Source organism: Salmo salar, unplaced genomic scaffold (genome assembly GCF_905237065.1).
Source record: "Salmo salar unplaced genomic scaffold, Ssal_v3.1, whole genome shotgun sequence".
In the NCBI taxonomy this organism is placed as follows: Eukaryota; Metazoa; Chordata; class Actinopteri; order Salmoniformes; family Salmonidae; genus Salmo; species Salmo salar.
The window spans coordinates 36,488-57,578 of record NW_025550942.1 but is presented as its reverse complement, the minus strand read 5'-3'; the positions used below and the strand labels follow the sequence as shown (position 1 = coordinate 57,578).

At 48.0% G+C, this 21,091-nt stretch overlaps 1 protein-coding gene across 1 annotated transcript; it reads left to right on the top strand.

The window, feature by feature from the left end:
- The first annotated feature begins 2,779 nt into the window (after window positions 1-2,779).
- Window positions 2,780-14,966, top strand: LOC123740639 (uncharacterized). The gene is made up of 7 exons (XM_045714151.1): window positions 2,780-2,874; window positions 3,670-4,234; window positions 6,915-6,999; window positions 9,806-9,963; window positions 12,140-12,274; window positions 14,093-14,248; window positions 14,410-14,966. The coding sequence occupies exons 1-7, from the start codon at window positions 2,780-2,782 to the stop codon at window positions 14,560-14,562; spliced, it is 1,347 nt and encodes a 448-aa protein (XP_045570107.1). The 3' UTR covers window positions 14,563-14,966.
- Window positions 14,967-21,091: the final 6,125 nt, after the last annotated feature.

Below are 21,091 nucleotides of genomic sequence, written 5' to 3'. Positions count from 1 at the left end.
AGGACTGTATGGAGGGTGAAGACTAGGACTGTACGGAGGGTGAAGACTAGGACTGTGTGGAGGTAGAAGACTAGAACTGTATGGAGGGAGAACACTAGGACTGTATGGAGGGTGAAGACTAGGACTGTATGGAGGGTGAAGACTAGGACTGTATGGAGGGTGAAGACTAGGACTGTATGGAGGGAGAAGACTAGGACTGTATGGAGGGTGAAGACTAGGACTGTATGGAGGGTGAAGACTAGGACTGTATGGAGGGAGAACACTAGGACTGTATGGAGGGTGAAGACTAGGACTGTATGGAGGGTGAAGACTAGGACTGTATGGAGGGTGAAGACTAGGACTGTGTGGAGGGTGAAGACTAGGACTGTATGGAGGGTGAAGACTAGGACAGTGTGGAGGGAGAAGACTAGGACTGTATGGAGGGTGAAGACTAGGACTGTATGGAGGGTGAAGACTAGGACTGTATGGAGGGAGAAGACTAGGACTGTATGGAGGGTGAAGACTAGGACAGTGTGGAGGGTGAAGACTAGGACTGTATGGAGGGTGAAGACTAGGACTGTATGGAGGGTGAAGACTAGGACTGTATGGAGGGTGAAGACTAGGACAGTGTGGAGGGAGAAGACTAGGACTGTATGGAGGGTGAAGACTAGGACTGTATAGAGGGTGAAGACTAGGACAGTGTGGAGGGTGAAGACTAGGACTGCATGGAGGGTGAAGACTAGGACTGTATGGAGGGTGAAGACTAGGACTGTATGGAGGGTGAAGACTAGGACTGTATGGAGGGTGAGAAGAGGACTGAATGGAGGGTGAGCGGAGGACTGTATGGAGGGTGAAGACTAGGACAGTGTGGAGGGTGAAGACTAGGACTGTATGGAGGGTGAAGACTAGGACTGTATGGAGGGTGAAGACTAGGACTGTTTGAAGGGAGAAGACTAGGACTATATGGAGGGTGAGCGGAGGACTGTATGGAGGGTGAAGACTAGGACAGTGTGGAGGGTGAAGACTAGGACTGTATGGAGGGTGAAGACTAGGACTGTATGGAGGGTGAAGACTAGGACTGTATGGAGGGTGAAGACTAGGACTGTATGGAGGGAGAACACTAGGACTGTATGGAGGGTGAAGACTAGAACTGTATGGAGGGTGAAGACTAGGACTGTATGGAGGGTGAAGACTAGGACTGTGTGGAGGTAGAAGACTAGAACAGTATGGAGGGTGAAGACTAGGACTGTGTGGAGGGTGAAGACTAGGACTGTGTGGAGGGTGAAGACTAGGACTGTATGGAGGGTGAAGACTAGGACTGTATGGAGGGTGAAGACTAGGACTGTATGGAGGGTGAAGACTAGGACTGTATGGAGGGTGAAGACTAGGACTGTATGGAGGGAGAACACTAGGACTGTATGGAGGGTGAAGACTAGGACTGTATGGAGGGTGAAGACTAGGACTGTACGGAGGGTGAAGACTAGGACTGTGTGGAGGTAGAAGACTAGAACTGTATGGAGGGAGAACACTAGGACTGTATGGAGGGTGAAGACTAGGACTGTATGGAGGGTGAAGACTAGGACTGTATGGAGGGTGAAGACTAGGACTGTATGGAGGGAGAAGACTAGGACTGTATGGAGGGTGAAGACTAGGACTGTATGGAGGGTGAAGACTAGGACTGTATGGAGGGAGAACACTAGGACTGTATGGAGGGTGAAGACTAGGACTGTATGGAGGGTGAAGACTAGGACTGTATGGAGGGTGAAGACTAGGACTGTGTGGAGGGTGAAGACTAGGGACTGTATGGAGGGTGAAGACTAGGACAGTGTGGAGGGAGAAGACTAGGACTGTATGGAGGGTGAAGACTAGGACTGTATGGAGGGTGAAGACTAGGACTGTATGGAGGGAGAAGACTAGGACTGTATGGAGGGTGAAGACTAGGACAGTGTGGAGGGTGAAGACTAGGACTGTATGGAGGGTGAAGACTAGGACTGTATGGAGGGTGAAGACTAGGACTGTATGGAGGGTGAAGACTAGGACAGTGTGGAGGGAGAAGACTAGGACTGTATGGAGGGTGAAGACTAGGACTGTATAGAGGGTGAAGACTAGGACAGTGTGGAGGGTGAAGACTAGGACTGCATGGAGGGTGAAGACTAGGACTGTATGGAGGGTGAAGACTAGGACTGTATGGAGGGTGAAGACTAGGACTGTATGGAGGGTGAGAAGAGGACTGAATGGAGGGTGAGCGGAGGACTGTATGGAGGGTGAAGACTAGGACAGTGTGGAGGGTGAAGACTAGGACTGTATGGAGGGTGAAGACTAGGACTGTATGGAGGGTGAAGACTAGGACTGTATGGAGGGTGAAGACTAGGACTGTATGGAGGGTGAAGACTAGGACTGTATGGAGGGAGAAGACTAGGACTGTATGGAGGGTGAAGACTAGGACTGTATGGAGGGTGAAGACTAGGACTGTATGGAGGGTGAAGACTAGGACTGTATGGAGGGTGAAGACTAGGACTGTGTGAAGGGAGAAGACTAGGACTGTATGGAGGGTGAGAGGAGCACTGTATGGAGGGAGAGAGGAGGACTGTATGGAGGGAGAGAGGAGGACTGTATGGAGGGAGAGAGGAGGACTGTATGGAGGGTGAGAGGAGGACTGTATGGAGGGAGAGAGGAGGACTGTATGGAGGGTGAGAGGAGGACTGTATGGAGGGAGAGAGGAGGGTTCTGTGTAGGGATATCTGGTTGAACAGTGTTACAGTAAACCATCCAGGGGTTTAAGCTAATAGTTTGTGGGTATATGTACCGTCCACAGCACCGTGTTGTCTCTCACCCTGCTCTGTACCGCCACAGCACCGTGTTGTCTCTCACCCTGCTCTGTACCGTCACAGCACCGTGTTGTCTCTCACCCTGCTCTGTACCGTCACAGCACCGTGTTGTCTCTCACCCTGCTCTGTACCGTCACAGCACCGTGTTGTCTCTCACCCTGCTCTGTACCGTCACAGCACCGTGTTGTCTCTCACCCTGCTCTGTACCGTCACAGCACCGTGTTGTCTCTCACCCTGCTCTGTACCGTCACAGCACCGTGTTGTCTCTCACCCTGCTCTGTACCGTCACAGCACCGTGTTGTCTCTCACCCTGCTCTGTACCGTCACAGCATCGTGTTGTCTCTCACCCTGCTCTGTACCGTCACAACACCGTGGGCAGAGTTATTTTAGGGATTAGGCAGGCTAAGTGTTAAAGACGTCAGATATGCATTGCCTGGGGGTTACTAATGTTACGTTAAAGCTACAAGGGAAGTCTGGATCCACATGTGTCTTGACACATCATGGTGTCTGTCTCACTCTGTGTTACTATAGACTACTACTAGGCCCAGAGACGGGTCTAGCTAGCCTGGTCCCTGATTGGTTTGTGCTTTTGTCTGCTCCCTATTGTCATTGTGGAGCTAAAGAGAGCAGAACCTGACTGGCACCCAGGCTAAGGTCGAGCTACAACATGCTTTAATCCCCTGACTGAGACGTGGTATTTGACAGAACACGTTGGTGACTGTTAGATGCTAAGCCCACTATAAGACCTGACAGACAGCATCATTCTGGAATGTAGTCTCAACATATTTTTAGGAGCTCAAATTGGATAATCAGTTCACTGACTGACTGGTTCCAACAGTCGACTACTTCATCTCAACTCCAGGTCTGACGACGGAGGTGGCCTGTCGTTCCTCAACTCCAGGTCTGACGACGGAGGTGGCCTGTCGTTCCTCAACTCCAGGTCTGACGACGGAGGTGGCCTGTCGTTCCTCAACTCCAGGTCTGACGACGGAGGTGGCCTGTCGTTCCTCAACTCCAGGTCTGACGACGGAGGTGGCCTGTGGTTCCTCAACTCCAGGTCTGACGACGGAGGTGGCCTGTCGTTCCTCAACTCCAGGTCTGACGACGGAGGTGGCCTGTCGTTCCTCAACTCCAGGTCTGACGACGGAGGTGGCCTGTCGTTCCTCAACTCCAGGTCTGACGACGGAGGTGGCCTGTCGTTCCTCAACTCCAGGTCTGACGACGGAGGTGGCCTGTCGTTCCTCAACTCCAGGTCTGACGACGGAGGTGGCCTGTCGTTCCTCATCTCCAGTTCTGACGACGGAGGGGGCCTGTGGTTCCTCAACTCCAGGTCTGACAACGGAGGTGGCCTGTCGTTCCTCAACTCCAGTTCTGACGACGGAGGTGGCCTGTGGTTCGCTGCTCAATGTGCAGTCTACAGTCTCTTGGTAGAACCCTGTCTCTTAGCTTGTGGTAGGTGATTAGCTTAGATTAAGTCAATCAAAGAGTCTACTTTGGCCTAAAGAGTGTGACTTCTCAGTGAAGCGTGTGTGTGGCCTCTTCTACTTTGATCTTAGCTAATGTGAGCAGAATATGTGAAAGGTTTCAGTGTCGTCACCATTAGTGATATTAAGAGGACATCCACAGAAGTGCCATCTGGTAACCCCCCTTTCTCTCCCCCTCTCTCTCCTCCCTGCCTCCCTCGTTCTTCCACCCTCTCTCTGCTAGTAGCTCCCAGTCTGCTCTCCCTCCCTCTCTCCCCCTCTCCCCTGTAGCGATTAAGCAACACAGCGTGATACTAAATATAGCTTCTATTCGAGAGGAAAGCGGAGGTAATTTAGCTGTGTTTTAGACTCTGACACACACACACACACACACACACACACACACACACACACACACACACACACACACACACACGAGTGGCCAGTCCGCAGTAGCAGCATAATGGATGAGATTAGAAATGAGTTTAATAGTCACATGTACAGGGTTAAAGGTGTCATTACAGGGTACGGAGAAATCCTTGCGCTCCAAAAAAAGTGAAAGAAAACAATATATATATGTACAGTCGTGGCCAAAAGTTTTGAGAATGACACAAATATTAATGTTCACAAAGTTTGCTGCTTCAGTGTCTTTAGACATTTTTGTCAGATGTTACTATGGAATACTGAAGTATAATTACAAGCATTTCATAAGTGTCAAAGGCTTTTATTGACAATTGCATGAAGTTGATGCAAAGAGTCAATATTTGCAATGTTGACCCTTCTTTTTCAAGACCTCTGCAATCTGCCCTGGCATGCTGTCAATTAACTTCTGGGCCACATCCTGACTGATGGCAGCCGATTCTTGCATAATCAATGCTTGGAGTTTGTCAGAATTTGTGGGTTTTTGTTTGTCCACCCGTCTCTTCAGGATTGACCACAAGTTCTCAATGGGATTAAGGTCTGGGGAGTTTCCTGGCCATGGACCCAAAATATATATTATTATATTGATATATTGTTCCCCGAGCCACTTAGTTATCACTTTTGCCTTATGGCAAGGTGCTCCATCATGCTGGAAAAGGCATTGTTCGTCACCAAACTGTTCCTGGATGGTTGGGAGAAGTTGCTCTCGGAGGATGTGTTGGTACCATTCTTTATTCATGGCTGTGTTCTTAGGCAAAATTGTGAGTGAGCCCACTCCCTTGGCTGAGAAGCAACCCCACACATGAATGGTCTCAGGATGCTTTACTGTTGGCATGACACAGGACTGATGGTAGCGCTCACCTTGTCTTCTCCGGACAAGATTTTTTCCGGATGCCCCAAACAATCAGAAAGGGGATTCATCAGAGAAAATTACTTTACCCCAGTAGTCCAATCCCTGTACCTTTTGCAGAATATCAGTCTGTCCCTGATGTTTTTCCTGGAGAGAAGTGGCTTCTTTGCTGCCATTCTTGACACCAGGCCACCCTCCAAAAGTCTTCGCCTCACTGTGCGTGCAGATGCACTCACACCTGCCTGCTGCCATTCCTGAGCAAGCACTGTACTGGTGGTGCCCCGATCCCGCAGCTGAATCAACTTTAGGAAACGGTCCTGGCGCTTGCTGGACTTTCTTGGGCGCCCTGAAGCCTTCTTCACAACAATTGAACCGCTCTTCTTGAAGTTCTTGATGATCCGATAAATGGTTGATTAAGGTGCAATCTTACTGGCAGCGATATCCTTGCCTGTGAAGCCCTTTTTGTGCAAAGCAATGATGATGGCACGTGTTTCCTTGCAGGTAACCATGGTTGACAGAGGAAGAACAATGATTCCAAGCACCACCCTCCTTTTGAAGCTTCCAGTCTGTTATTCGAACTCAATCAGCATGACAGAGTGATCACCAGCCTTGTCCTCGTCAACACTCACACCTGTGTTAACGAGAGAATCACTGACATGATGTCAGCTGGTCCTTTTGTGGCAGGGCTGAAATGCAGTGGAAATGTTTTTGGGGATTCAGTTCATTTGTATTGCAAAGAGTGACTTTGTAATTAATTGCAATTCATCTGATCACTCTTCATAACATTCTGCAGTATATGCAAATTGCCATCATACAAACTGAGGCAGCAGACACAAATATTAATTTTAATTCTCAAAACTTTTGGCCACGACTCGTATGTATGTAATGAATGGATGGATGGATGGATGGATGGATGGAACACTGTTCAATCCCTACACACACACAGTACCAGTCAAAAACTTTAGAACACCTAATCCTTCCAGGGTTTTTCTTTATTTTTACTATTTTCTACATTGTAGAATAATAGTGAAGACATCAAAACTATGTAATAACAGATAGGGAATCATGTAGTAACCAAAACAAAGTGTTAAACAAATGAAAATATATTTTATATTTGAGATTCTTCAGGGTGGCCAGCCTTTGCCTTGATGACAGCATTGCACACTCTTGGCATTCATATCAGGGTCTTTTGTCAACAGCTTTTCTGAGGTAAATGAATAAAGAATGCTTTTCTACCGTGACAGATCCTGACTTGCACAAACCACATTGTCACTGACTCTCTGAATCATTGTCTTTAGAGTGGGAGGTGCATGCAGGCTTTCAGCCATTCAAAACACCTGGAAGATCAACTATTTTCTCTCTTCCTCTCCCCAGCGATGTTACCCACACAAGCAGTACAGAAACGGACTCAAGTTCTGCAAGCAGATCCTGTCCAACCCCAAGTTCACAGAACATGGAGGTAAGGGAGGGATAGAGGGATAGATGAGATGGAGACCCCTTTATAAAGCCTCTCATTGTTTCTCTCTCCCTACAGAGACCCTGGCGATGAAGGGTGTGTGTGTGTGTGTGTGCTGGTGTGTGTGTGACCCTGGCGATGAAGGGTGGGTGTGTGTGTGTGTGCTGACTGGAGGCTGGGTCTAGCCTGTGTGTGTAGTGGTGGTGTGTGTGTGTGCTGACTGGAGGCTGGGTCTAGCCTGTGTGTGTAGTGGTGGTGTGTGTGTGTGCTGACTGGAGGCTGGGTCTAACCTGTGTGTGTGTGTGTGTGTGTGTGTGTGTGTGTGTGTGTGTGTGTGTGTGTGTGTGTGTGTGTGTTTGTGTGTGTGTGTGTGTGTGTGTGTGTGTGTGTGTGTGTGTGTGTGTGTGCTGACTGGAGGCTGGGTCTAGCCTGTGCACACACACACCACCACACACACACAGGCTAGACCCAGGCTCCAGTCAACACACACACCACCACACACACACACAGGCTAGACCCAGCCTCCAGTCAGCACACACACCACCACCACTACACACACACACACACACAGGCTAGACCCAGCCTCCAGTCACCACACACACCACTACACACACACACACACACAGGCTAGACCCAGCCTCCAGTCAGCACACACACCACTACACACACACACACAGGCTAGATCCAGCCTCCAGTCAGCACACACACCACAACAGACACACCGCAACACACATAAACACACTCAACAATCAATTTCACAACACATTTACTGAATTATCATGATAAAGACCAATTGAACGATACATTTGTAACATTAATGTGCACAAGTAAATGTTTTATTTTAAAATAACTACTAGAATGTTGTTGCTATCAATTGTCTTGTTAGCAGTAGCCCATATTAGCAGACTTAACTCATTTAAAACTTCACATCTCTAGTATTTATTTAACCTTTATTTAACTAGGCAAGTCAGTTCAGAACAAATTCTTATTTACATTGACAGCCTAGGGACAGTGGGTTAACTGCCTTGTTCAGGGGCAGAACGACAGATTTTTACCTTGTCAGCTCAGGGATTCGATTTAGCAACCTTTCGGTTACTGGCCCAACGCTATAACCACTAAGCTACCTGCCTCTCTAACCACTAGGCTACCTGCCTCTCTAACCACTAGGCTACCTGCCTCTCTAACCACTAGGCTACCTGCCTCTCTAACCACTAGGCTACCTGCCTCTCTAACCACTAGGCTACCTGCCTCTCTAACCACTAGGCTACCTGCCTCTCTAACCACTAGGCTACCTGCCTCTCTAACCACTAGGCTACCTGCCTCTCTAACCACTAGGCTACCTGCCCCTCTAACCACTAGGCTACCTGCCCCTCTAACCACTAGGCTACCTGCCCCTCTAACCACTAGGTTACCTGCCCCTCTAACCACTAGGTTACCTGCCCCTCTAACCACTAGGCTACCTGCCCCTCTAACCACTAGGCTACCTGCCCCTCTAACCACTAGGCTACCTGCCCCTCTAACCACTAGGCTACCTGCCCCTCTAACCACTAGGTTACCTGCCCCTCTAACCACTAGGCTACCTGCCTCTCTAACCACTAGGCTACCTGCCTCTCTAACCACTAGGCTACCTGCCTCTCTAACCACTAGGCTACCTGCCTCTCTAACCACTAGGCTACCTGCCTCTCTAACCACTAGGCTACCTGTCTCCTCTAACCACTTGGTTACCTGTCGCCTCTCTAACCACTAGGCTACCCGCCTCTCTAACCACTAGGCTACCCGCCTCTCTAACCACTAGGCTACCCGCCTCTCTAACCACTAGGCTACCCGCCTCTCTAACCACTTCTCTAACCACTAGGCTACCCGCCTCTCTAACCACTAGGCTACCCGCCTCTCTAACCACTAGGCTACCCGCCTCTCTAACCACTAGGCTACCCGCCTCTCTAACCACTAGGCTACTCGCCTCTCTAACCACTAGGCTACCCGCCTCTCTAACCACCAGGCTACCCGCCTCTCTAACCACTAGGCTACCTGCCTCTAACCACTAGGCTACCTGCCACCCCATTTTACTTATCAGTAAAATGTCTTCCATAAATGGTTGTTGTCGTCCCAACTCTGCACCACACACAGGAGAGCCACACAGCCTGTTATCAACACACGTTGGTGTTTCTGTGTCAAGGTCAACACCTGAGTGTTAGAACACAACACCAGACCTGGGTTCAAATACTATTTGAAATAATGCATAATAGTTTGTCTGCGATCGGTTGAGTTTGTCTGGCTTAATGGACCAATAGAATAGTCGCAGAACTACAAACCCACCCATCTGTTTGTTCTAGGCATGCTAGAACACGAGGCGTGCTAGGACACGAGGCGTGCTAGGACACGAGGCGTGCTAGAACACGAGGCGTGCTAGGACACGAGGCGTGCTAGGACACGAGGCGTGCTAGGACACGAGGCGTGCTAGGACACGAGGCGTGCTAGAACACGAGGCATGCTAGAACAAGCACTCCAAAGTATTTTAATTATTTTTAATAGTATTTCAACCCAGGTCTGAGAAACACACCACATGTGGGAAGCTGAAGGACAAAGCATTATAACAACTATTATAATGTCTATAAATAATTATCTTTCTGGTGCTTGGAATGATAATATAAATAGATAGCATTTTCCACGTGTGTGTTTTGTGTTCGTGCATACATACGTGTGTGTGTTTTGTGTTCGTGCATACATACGTGTGTGTGTCTCTGTCTGTGTAGGTGAGTCTCTACCTGTGTTATGCATCCATGTGTCTCCTTAACCCCTGGTCTCCCAGGCTGGCATGTGTACGGTCTGCTGCAGCGCTCCGATAAGAAGTACGGCAAGGCCATCAAGTGTTACAGGAACGCCCTGAAGTGGGACAAAGACAACCTGCAGATCCTACGAGACCTGTCCTTACTGCAGATCCAGATGAGAGACCTGGAGGGCTACAGGGTGAGGGAGGATGGTGAAGTGGAGAGGGGTGATGTACAGAGACCTGGAGGGCTACAGGGTGAGGGAGGAGGGTGAAATGGAGAGGGGTGATGTACAGAGACTTGTCCCTACTGCAGATCCAGATGAGAGACCTGGAGGGCTACAGGGTGAGGTAGGAGGGTGAAATGGAGAGGGGTGATGTACAGAGACCTGGAGGGCTACAGGGTGAGGGAGGAGGGTGAAATGGAGAGGGGTGATGTACAGAGAGACCTGGAGGGCTACAGGGTGAGGGAGGAGGGTGAAATGGAGAGGGGTGATGTACAGAGAGACCTGGAGGGCTACAGGGTGAGGGAGGAGGGAGGAGGATGAAGCGGAGAGGGGTGATGTACAGAGAGACCTGGAGGGCTACAGGGTGAGGGAGGAGGGAGGAGGATGAAGCGGAGAGGGGTGATGTACAGAGAGACCTGGAGGGCTACAGGGTGAGGGAGGAGGGAGGAGGATGAAGCGGAGAGGGGTGATGTACAGAGACCTGGAGGGCTACAGGGTGAGGGAGGAGGGTGAAGTGGAGAGGGGTGATGTACAGAGAGACCTGGAGGGCTACAGGGTGAGGGAGGAGGGAGGAGGATGAAGCGGAGAGGGGTGATGTACAGAGAGACCTGGAGGGCTACAGGGTGAGGGAGGAGGGAGGAGGATGAAGCGGAGAGAGGTGATGTACAGAGACCTGGAGGGCTACAGGGTGAGGGAGGAGGGTGAAATGGAGAGGGGTGATGTACAGAGAGACCTGGAGGGCTACAGGGTGAGGGAGGAGGGAGGAGGATGAAGCGGAGAGGGGTGATGTACAGAGAGACCTGGAGGGCTACAGGGTGAGGGAGGAGGGAGGAGGATGAAGCGGAGAGGGGTGATGTACAGAGACTTGGAGGGCTACAGGGTGAGGGAGGAGGGGGAAGTGGAGAGAGGTGATGTACAGAGACCTGGAGGGCTACAGGGTGAGGGAGGAGGGTGAAATGGAGAGGGGTGATGTACAGAGACCTGGAGGGCTACAGGGTGAGGGAGGAGGGTGAAGTGGAGAGGGGTGATGTACAGAGACCTGGAGAGCTACAGGGTGAGGGAGGAGGATGAAGCGGAGAGGGGTGATGTACAGAGACCTGGAGGGCTACAGGGTGAGGGAGGAGGGTGAAGTGGAGAGAGGTTATGTACAGAGACTTGTCCCAACTGCAGATCCAGATGAGATGGATGGTGGGAGGAGGGTGAGGGAAGGAGAAACCTGTCCTTACTGCAGATCCAGATGAGATGGATGGTGGGAGGAGGGTGAGGGAAGGAGAAACCTGTCCTTACTGCAGATCCAGATGAGATGGATGGTGGGAGGAGGGTGAGGGAAGGAGAAACCTGTCCTTACTGCAGATCCAGATGAGATGGATGGTGGGAGGAGGGTGAGGGAAGGAGAAACCTGTCCTTACTGCAGATCCCGATGAGATGGATGGTGGGAGGAGGGTGAGGGAAGGAGAAACCTGTCCTTACTGCAGATCCAGATGAGATGGATGGTGGGAGGAGGGTGAGGGAAGGAGAAACCTGTCCTTACTGCAGATCCAGATGAGATGGATGGTGGGAGGAGGGAGAAACCTGTCCTTACTGCAGATCCAGATGAGATGGATGGTGGGAGGAGGGTGAGGGAAGGAGAAACCTGTCCTTACTGCAGATCCAGATGAGATGGATGGTGGGAGGAGGGTGAGGGAAGGAGAAACCTGTCCTTACTGCCCCAGGCGATTCATTCAGAAAGAACACAATCCATCACTAACATCAGGACTTAGTTAACTACCTTGATTTACACCAGCTCTCTTGGAAGGCAACCGACCTATTTAGTTGTCCATGGGACATATAAAATACCAAGAAAGCACAGAGCGTGGCAGAGCAGAAGTGTGTCAGCATATTCTAGCATTGGCAACATGACTCAGCAGAAACTAAATCTACTTCCTCCTCTGCCAACTACTCTTTTGCTCTCTCTTTTCTGCTGCCTTTGTTTTCTCATTGGTGAGATCAGGATACTTCACGGAAGGGACAAAAGAAGAATCCATTTTAAGTTACAGGAACTTGATGTCAAGCTAACCGATAACTTGCTAGCCCCTCTCTCATTGTTTCCCTATGGGAGACTAGCACACTATGCTAAGCTAACGTCTAACTTCTCCTTGTCCCCCTGTAGGAGACGAGGTACCAGCTGCTGCAGCTGCGGCCAGCTCAGAGGGCTTCATGGGTCGGCTACGCCATCGCCTATCACCTCCTAGAGGACTACGAGATGGCCGCCAAGATAGTAGAGGAGTTCAGGAAAACACAACAGGTACGGTATGTCCAGAGACAAGCCAACCTATGGGCTGAATCTGTCTGTCCTTGGTACACACTGGGTTCACCGTTCACACCACTAATCCAAAATGGCTTCCTCTCCTTGTTTCTGAAAATCACTTATTCATTTAGGCTATCCAGGTAAGTCATTGAGAAAGCATTCTATTTTACAACAATGACGTGAACATATTAAAGGTGGAAGTAATATGCCAGGCACAGTATTTGATTGATCAGTTCAGTTCTATCTTATCAATAGGAAGGAAGGAAGGAAGGAAGGAAGGAAGGAAGGAAGGAAGGCAGGCAGGCAGGCAGGCAGGCAGGCAGGCAGGCAGGCGGGCGGGCGGGCGGGCGGGCGGGCGGGCGGGCGGGCGAGGAGAGGAAGCCACTGCTCTAGTGCAACAGTAGGAGCATTGAGAACATAATATATGACTACCACTCACAACAAAGTGTTTTCCCTCGTCAGTTCAGGGTCTGGGTGTGTCTGAATTACAGTAAAGCTAGGTAACGGTACGACACAGTAAAGCTAGGTAACGGTACGACACAGTAAAGCTAGCTAACGGTGCGACACAGTAAAGCTAACTAACGGTACGACACAGTAAAGCTGAGGTAACGGTACGACACAGTAAAGCTAGCTAACGGTACGACTCAGTAAAGCTAGCTAACGGTACGACACAGTAAAGCTAGCTAACGGTACGACACAGTAAAGCTAGCTAACGGTACGACACAGTAAAGCTAGCTAACGGTACGACACAGTAAAGCTAGCTAACGGTACGACAAAGTAAAGCTGGGTAACGGTACGACACAGTAAAGCTAGGTAACGGTACGACACAGTATAGTCAGTCAGCCTGTGCCTCTAAGGTGATGTAAATCTATGTGGCGTGTCTGTCACGACCACAATAGAGCGTGCTCACTGGGCCTCCTGATAAGACCAACCTGCTTCCTGCCTTTGTCCCCGCATGTATTTCTACTGAAGTGGTGCCCTATGTAAAGATGTACAATGATGTAGCCTGTGATGTTAAAGGATTTTATACTTGTCTCTCACCTCTCCTCCCCTCTCTTTCTCCATCTCTCTCCCTTTCCCTCTCTCCTCTTTTTCTGTTTCACCCCCCCACATGAGTACAGTAAGCTGCTGCTCTATCTGAACCATAGACACTATATAACATTATGTAACCCTGTTATAACAATACATAACCCTGTTATAACACTACGTAACTCTGTTATAGCACTGTTATAGCCTCTCTCCCTGACGTCTCCAGACAAGATGGACTATGAGTACAGTGAGCTGCTGCAGTACCAGAACCATAGACACTACATAACCCTGCTATAACCTCTCTCTCCTAGACGTCTCCAGACAAGGTGGACGATGAGTACAGTGAGCTGCTGCAGTACCAGAACCATAGACACTACATAACCCTGCTATAACCTCTCTCTCCTAGACGTCTCCAGACAAGGTGGACTATGAGTACAGTGAGCTGCTGCAGTACCAGAACCATAGACACTACATAACCCTGCTATAACCTCTCTCTCCTAGACGTCTCCAGACAAGATGGACTATGAGTACAGTGAGCTGCTGCTGTACCAGAACCATAGACACTACATAACCCTGCTATAACCTCTCTCTCCTAGACGTCTCCAGACAAGGTGGACTATGAGTACAGTGAGCTGCTGCAGTACCAGAACCATAGACACTACATAACCCTGCTATAACCTCTCTCTCCTAGACGTCTCCAGACAAGGTGGACTATGAGTACAGTGAGCTGCTGCTGTACCAGAACCATAGACACTACATAACCCTGCTATAACCTCTCTCTCCTAGACGTCTCCAGACAAGATGGACTATGAGTACAGTGAGCTGCTGCTGTACCAGAACCAGGTGCTGAGGGAGGCTGGACTCTATAGGGAGGCTCTGGACAACCTCACCACCTACGAGGAACAGATCTGTGACAAACTGGCCGTCGAGGAGACACGAGGTGTGTGTGTGTGTGTATGTGTGTGTTTGCAACCATCACACAAATTTGATTTCTTTATTTGGATCCACAAAGAAACCAAGACTGAAGCCTGTCACCGTCTCTCTGTCTGTCACTCACACCTGGAACACACACAGAGATCACTAACAGTGTATTCCCCCTGTAGGAGTTGTTTTTGAACCTGGATCGTCTGGATGAAGCTACTGAGGTCTACCGCCGTCTACAGGAGAGAAACCCTGAGAACTGGTCCTACTACCACAGCCTGGAGAAGGCCCTGAAGCCTGGTACGCTACATATACCCTACATAACACTGTTGTAACTGGTCCTACTACCACGGCCTGGAGAAGGCCCTGAAGCCTGGTACGCTACATATACCCTACATAACACTGTTGTAACTGGTCCTACTACCACGGCCTGGAGAAGGCCCTGAAGCCTGGTACGCTACATATACCCTACATAACACTGTTGTAACTGGTCCTACTACCACAGCCTGGAGAAGGCCCTGAAGCCTGGTACGCTACATATAGCCTACATAACACTGTTGTAACTGGTCCTACTACCACGGCCTGGAGAAGGCCCTGAAGCCTGGTACGCTACATATACCCTACATAACACTGTTGTAACTGGTCCTACTACCACGGCCTGGAGAAGGCCCTGAAGCCTGGTACGCTACATAACACTGTTGTAACTGGTCCTACTACCACGGCCTGGAGAAGGCCCTGAAGCCTGGCTACGCACATAACACTGTTGTAACTGGTCCTACTACCACGGCCTGGAGAAGGCCCTGAAGCCTGGTACGCTACATATACCCTTCATAACACTGTTGTAACTGGTCCTACTACCACGGCCTGGAGAAGGCCCTGAAGCCTGGTACGCTACATATACCCTACATAACACTGTTGTAACTGGTCCTACTACCACGGCCTGGAGAAGGCCCTGAAGCCTGGTACGCTACATATACCCTACATAACACTGTTGTAACTGGTCCTACTACCACGGCCTGGAGAAGGCCCTGAAGCCTGGTACGCTACATATACCCTACATAACACTGTTGTAACTGGTCCTACTACCACGGCCTGGAGAAGGCCCTGAAGCCTGGTACGCTACATATACCCTACATAACACTGTTGTAACTGGTCCTACTACCACGGCCTGGAGAAGGCCCTGAAGCCTGGTACGCTACATAACACTGTTGTAACTGGTCCTACTACCACGGCCTGGAGAAGGCCCTGAAGCCTGGTACGCTACATATACCCTACATAACACTGTTGTAACTGGTCCTACTACCACGGCCTGGAGAAGGCCCTGAAGCCTGGTACGCTACATATACCCTTCATAACACTGTTGTAACTGGTCCTACTACCACGGCCTGGAGAAGGCCCTGAAGCCTGGTACGCTACATATACCCTTCATAACACTGTTGTAACTGGTCCTACTACCACAGCCTGGAGAAGGCCCTGAAGCCTGGTACGCTACATATACCCTTCATAACACTGTTGTAACTGGTCCTACTACCACGGCCTGGAGAAGGCCCTGAAGCCTGGTACGCTACATAACACTGTTGTAACTGGTCCTACTACCACGGCCTGGAGAAGGCCCTGAAGCCTGGTACGCTACATATACCCTTCATAACACTGTTGTAACTGGTCCTACTACCACGGCCTGGAGAAGGCCCTGAAGCCTGGTACGCTACATATACCCTTCATAACACTGTTGTAACTGGTCCTACTACCACGGCCTGGAGAAGGCCCTGAAGCCTGGTACGCTACATATACCCTTCATAACACTGTTGTAACTGGTCCTACTACCACGGCCTGGAGAAGGCCCTGAAGCCTGGTACGCTACATATACCCTACATATCTTGTTTTTGTATAGTGTTCTTACGTTAATTAAATACAATCATGATGAACACTAACTCCGCTGCGCCTTGGTCTACTCTCTCCCGACAGCCGTTACAAACACTTGGTATTTTTTCTGAGGGGAGATGGAGAACTGTGTTCTCCGTTACTTTTTGTTCTCCGTGTATCCTGTGTTGGTCAGACCTTATCCTGACTCACTCACTCAAACTCCTAAATGATCAGCAAGAAACATGTCTTCCCTCTTGTCTTCTTCTTTAATAAGAATCCATGTTGTCACAACACCCAAGAGGTGTTTTTGTGCAACAATTCAGCATTTTGGACAAGGTACCAGACCTTTGCCACTCTAAATACAATATGTATTTACTTAACTTATTGACTGATTGGTTGGTTGTATGATTTAATTATTTCACATGCATACACACACAATCTATTGTATATCAGACCTGCACGAAGTACTTTCTCTGTAACACACAGATAAGAGAATAACATCATTATCTATATACTACTAACAACATCATAATCAATATAACATTTATAATCAATAACATCATTATCTATATACTATTAACAATAATCAATAACATAATTATCTCTATACTACTAGCAACATCATAATCAATATAACATTTATAATCAATAACATCATTATCTATATACTATTAACATCATAATCAATATAACATTTATAATCAATAACATCATTATCTATATACTACTAACAATAATCTACATCATAATCAATGTAACGTTTTATAATCAATAACATCATAATCTCTATACTACTAACAATAATCTACATCATAATCAATGTAACATTTTATAATCTATAACATCATGAGAGAAACTAAACTAGAAAATAAACCCCACCTACTATATTGAATTGTGAAAAATACAGTGTAGAAAACATTAAGTACACCTTCCTAATATTGAGTTGCACCCTCCCCCCTGGTTGTGGTGGCTGCATCATGTTATGGGTATGCTTGTAATCGTTAAGGACTGGGGAGATTTTCAGGATAAAAAAAATTCACGGAATGGAACGAAGCACAGGCAAAATCCTAGAGGGAAACATGGTTCAGTCTGCTTTCCACCAACACTAGGTTACGAATTCAACTTTCAGCAGGACAATAACCTAAAACACAAGGACAAATCTACACAAGGTGCTTACTAAGAAAACAGTGACTGTTCCTGAGTGGCCGAGTTACAGTTTTTGTAACAGTTGTCGTACTGGAGAGAAGACCAAGGCGCAGCGGGAATGTGGATACTCATATTCTTTTAATGAAACACGCAAAGCATCCACAGGGAAAACAATAAACAGTACTCACGACACCAGGAACAGTTTTGCAGGCTCACAAAACGCAGTGCAAAAACAACTACCCACAACCCCAAAGAAAAACACACACTACTATATAGGACTCCCAATCAAAGGCAACTCAACACACCTGCCTTCAATTGGGAGAACAATCACCAACACAACACTTAACACACAAAAACCCTGCCACGTCCTGACCAAAACTAATACAATTGCTCCCTCTGCTGGTCAGGACGTGACAGTTTTGACTTAAATCCGCTCTTAAATCTATGGCAAGACCTGAAAATGGTTGTCTAGTAATGATCAATAACTAATTAGACAGAGTTTGAAGAAATGTTGTTAAATAATATTGGGCAAATGTTGTACAATCCAGGTGTGGAAAGCTCTTCTAGACTTACTTAGAAAGACTCACAGCTGTAATCACTGACAAATGTGATCCAAATAAGTATTGACTCAGGGGGTTGAATAATTATTTTATCCATTTTTATTCCACTTGGACAGAGTATTTTGTGTAGATCGTTGACAAAAAATTACAAATCTATTTTTATCCCATTTTGTAAGTAAAGGGGTGTGAATATTTTCTGAAGGCACAACATCATAACAATAATCTGCATCATAATCAATATCAACATCATGAGAGATTTAAAAATCAAATAGAAAACAAACTACAACAATAAACCAAATTGACTTGTGAAAAATGTCCCCTTTTATTGAAGTGTTTAAAAATACAAAGAATGAAAAGATGATTATAATAATACATGGACTAATAATGGAAACACTTCAAGATAAATTATCTAACAGTAGGCTATACTAAATAATATAAAGACATGAAGACGAAAGCAAAAACTACAATAAATGAATGTATAGAATGCAGTGGAGGCTGGTGGGAGGAGCTACAGGAGGACTGGCTCATTGTATTGGCTGGAAGGGAATGAATGGAACGGTATCAAACAGATCAAATGTTTGACTCCGTTCCACCTACTCCATTACAATGAGACAGTTTTCTGAGGGCTCCTCCCTCCAGCCTCCACTGATGGAATGCAAAACAGACCTAATTGAGATAGTTTCTTCAATGAACCAAAACCCCATGTTACCCAAAACCCCATGTTACCCAAAACCCATGTTACCCAAACCCCCATGTTACCCAAACCCCCATGTTACCCAAACCCCATGATACAAAAACCCCATGTTACCCAAAACCCCATGTTACCCAAACCCCCATGTTACCCAAACCCCATGATACAAAAACCCCATGTTACCCAAAACCCCATGTTACCCAAAACCCCATGTTACCCAAACCCCCATGTTACCCAAACCCCATGATACAAAAACCCCATGTTACCCAAACCCCATGTTACCCAAACCCCATGTTACCCAAACCCCCATGTTACCCAAACCCCCATGTTACCCAAACCCCATGTTACCAAAACCCCATATTACCAAAACCCCATGTTACCAAAACCTCATGTTACCCAGAACCCCATGTTACCAGAACCCCATGTTACCCAAACACCATGTTACCCAGAACCACCATGTCACCCAGAACCCCCATGTCACCCAGAACCCCCATGTTAACCAGAACCCCCATTTTAACCAAAACCCCATGTTACCCAAAACCCCATGTTACCCAGAACCCCATGTTACCCAGAACCCCATGTTATCCAAAACCCCATGTTACCCAGAACCCCATGTTACCCAGAACCCCATGTTTCTCTGGTGGTAAAAATCAAACTAAAAGGAATAATGGTTGTTGCAGTCACTCCTTTTAGATTTCTTCCAAGGTTCTAGAAAGAGAAACTAATTATGAACTTTTTATAAAAATTACAACCACTTCAGGTTTGTCACCACATTTTAAACACCAGTCCACTGCTGACCATCCATTTAAAACACAAAACTGACCTAAGATCAGCATGTAGGGTCAGCTTCATTCTACTCCTACTCCGTCCCCTGGGCTGCTCTCTCCTCTCCCGGTCCAGCTTCAGCTCTGGAGCTCAGAGAGACCATCTCCATGGCATTGACATAAAGATCCATGCTGCTCACCCTGTTCACTCTCTTCTGCCTCCTGGTGGGCTAGAGAGACACAGCACCAACAGTCAGACATTTACTCTCTAGTATCTCCATTCTCTCTCCCTCCCTCCCTCTCCCCCTCACCCTCTCCCTCTAGTTTAAATGACTTGTAACGTCTGAGTAAATGTCTTTACCTTGTAGTACAGGTAGGAGGTGGTGATGGCTGTCAGTAGGATCAGCAGCACTACAACGTGTCTGATGATGAAGGCTGGCAGAGGAGAGGCTGCAAACAGAAACACCTTTGATGAGGGGACTGATCATCATCAGATAGATCTGTGGGAAATCTGTCAATGACAAAGTTATAAGTCTGGTTCATGTTCAGTTACCTGTGATGGTGAGGGAGAGGAGCTCACTCTCAGAAGAGAAGTTATGAGAGAAAACATAATTCTCATAAACACATCTGTAGTTCCCTTGGTGGGAGTCATCTGCAGCAGGGAAGAGGAAGGCAGCAGAGTGATTGACAGCTGGCTGGGTCTGGGTTCTGTTGGAGCCGGTGAACGTGAGGAGGAAGGAGCCTCCTGGGTACTGTGGCTGAGTGGAGCAGGTGATGGTGAAGCTGTAGCCCCTGAACACCTCGGGCCCCTGGTGGCCCCTGGAGACCCCTCCCATTGAGTCAGTCAGGGAGATATCAGGCTGGACCAGGAGATCTGTAACAATAAAAGAGAACAAGAAAAACCTCTTCAACTAGTTTCCTATAGATATGACAATAACATCAGCATGTAACAGTGCTAGCCACCCTCCCTCACAGGGCAACATGAGTAGTGGGCCTACAGTCACTGAGACAACATATGTTGATATCAGGCTTAAGCAGGACATCTGGAACAAGAGGAGAGAAAAAGAAAACGTAGCTCCTCAACTACTTTCCTCATTTAGATATGACAATAACATGACATGTGACAGTGGTAGTGAGTAGAGACGTTCACTGAGATAACACTCACATACAAAAGCATTCTGGGATATTTAAGTTGTATTTGATGTAGGGACTCCTGTTGAACCGGTACGTGGGGTATATAGTCACCCTGTGATGGTGTTGATTGGGTTGGTGTGGTAGGTGGGTATATAGTCACCCTGTGATGGTGTTGATTGGGTTGGTGTGGTAGGTGGGGTATATAGTCACCCTGTGATAGTGTTGATTGGGTTGGTGTGGTAGGTGGGGTATATAGTCACCCTGTGATGGTGTTGATTGGGTTGGTGTGGTAGGTGGGTATATAGTCACCCTGTGATAGTGTTGATTGGGTTGGTGTGGTAGGTGGGGTATATAGTCACCCTGTGATGGTGTTGATTGGGTTGGTGTGGTAGGTGGGGTATATAGTCACCCTGTGATGGTGTTGATTGGGTTGGTGTGGTAGGTGGGGTATATAGTCACCCTGTGATAGTGTTGATTGGGTTGGTGTGGTAGGTGGGGTATATAGTCACCCTGTGATGGTGTTGATTGGGTTGGTGTGGTAGGTGGGGTATATAGTCACCCTGTGATGGTGTTGATTGGGTTGGTGTGGTAGGTGGGGTATATAGTCACCCTGTGATGGTGTTGATTGGGTTGGTGTGGTAGGTGGGGTATATAGTCACCCTGTGATGGTGTTGATTGGGTTGGTGTGGTAGGTGGGGTATATAGT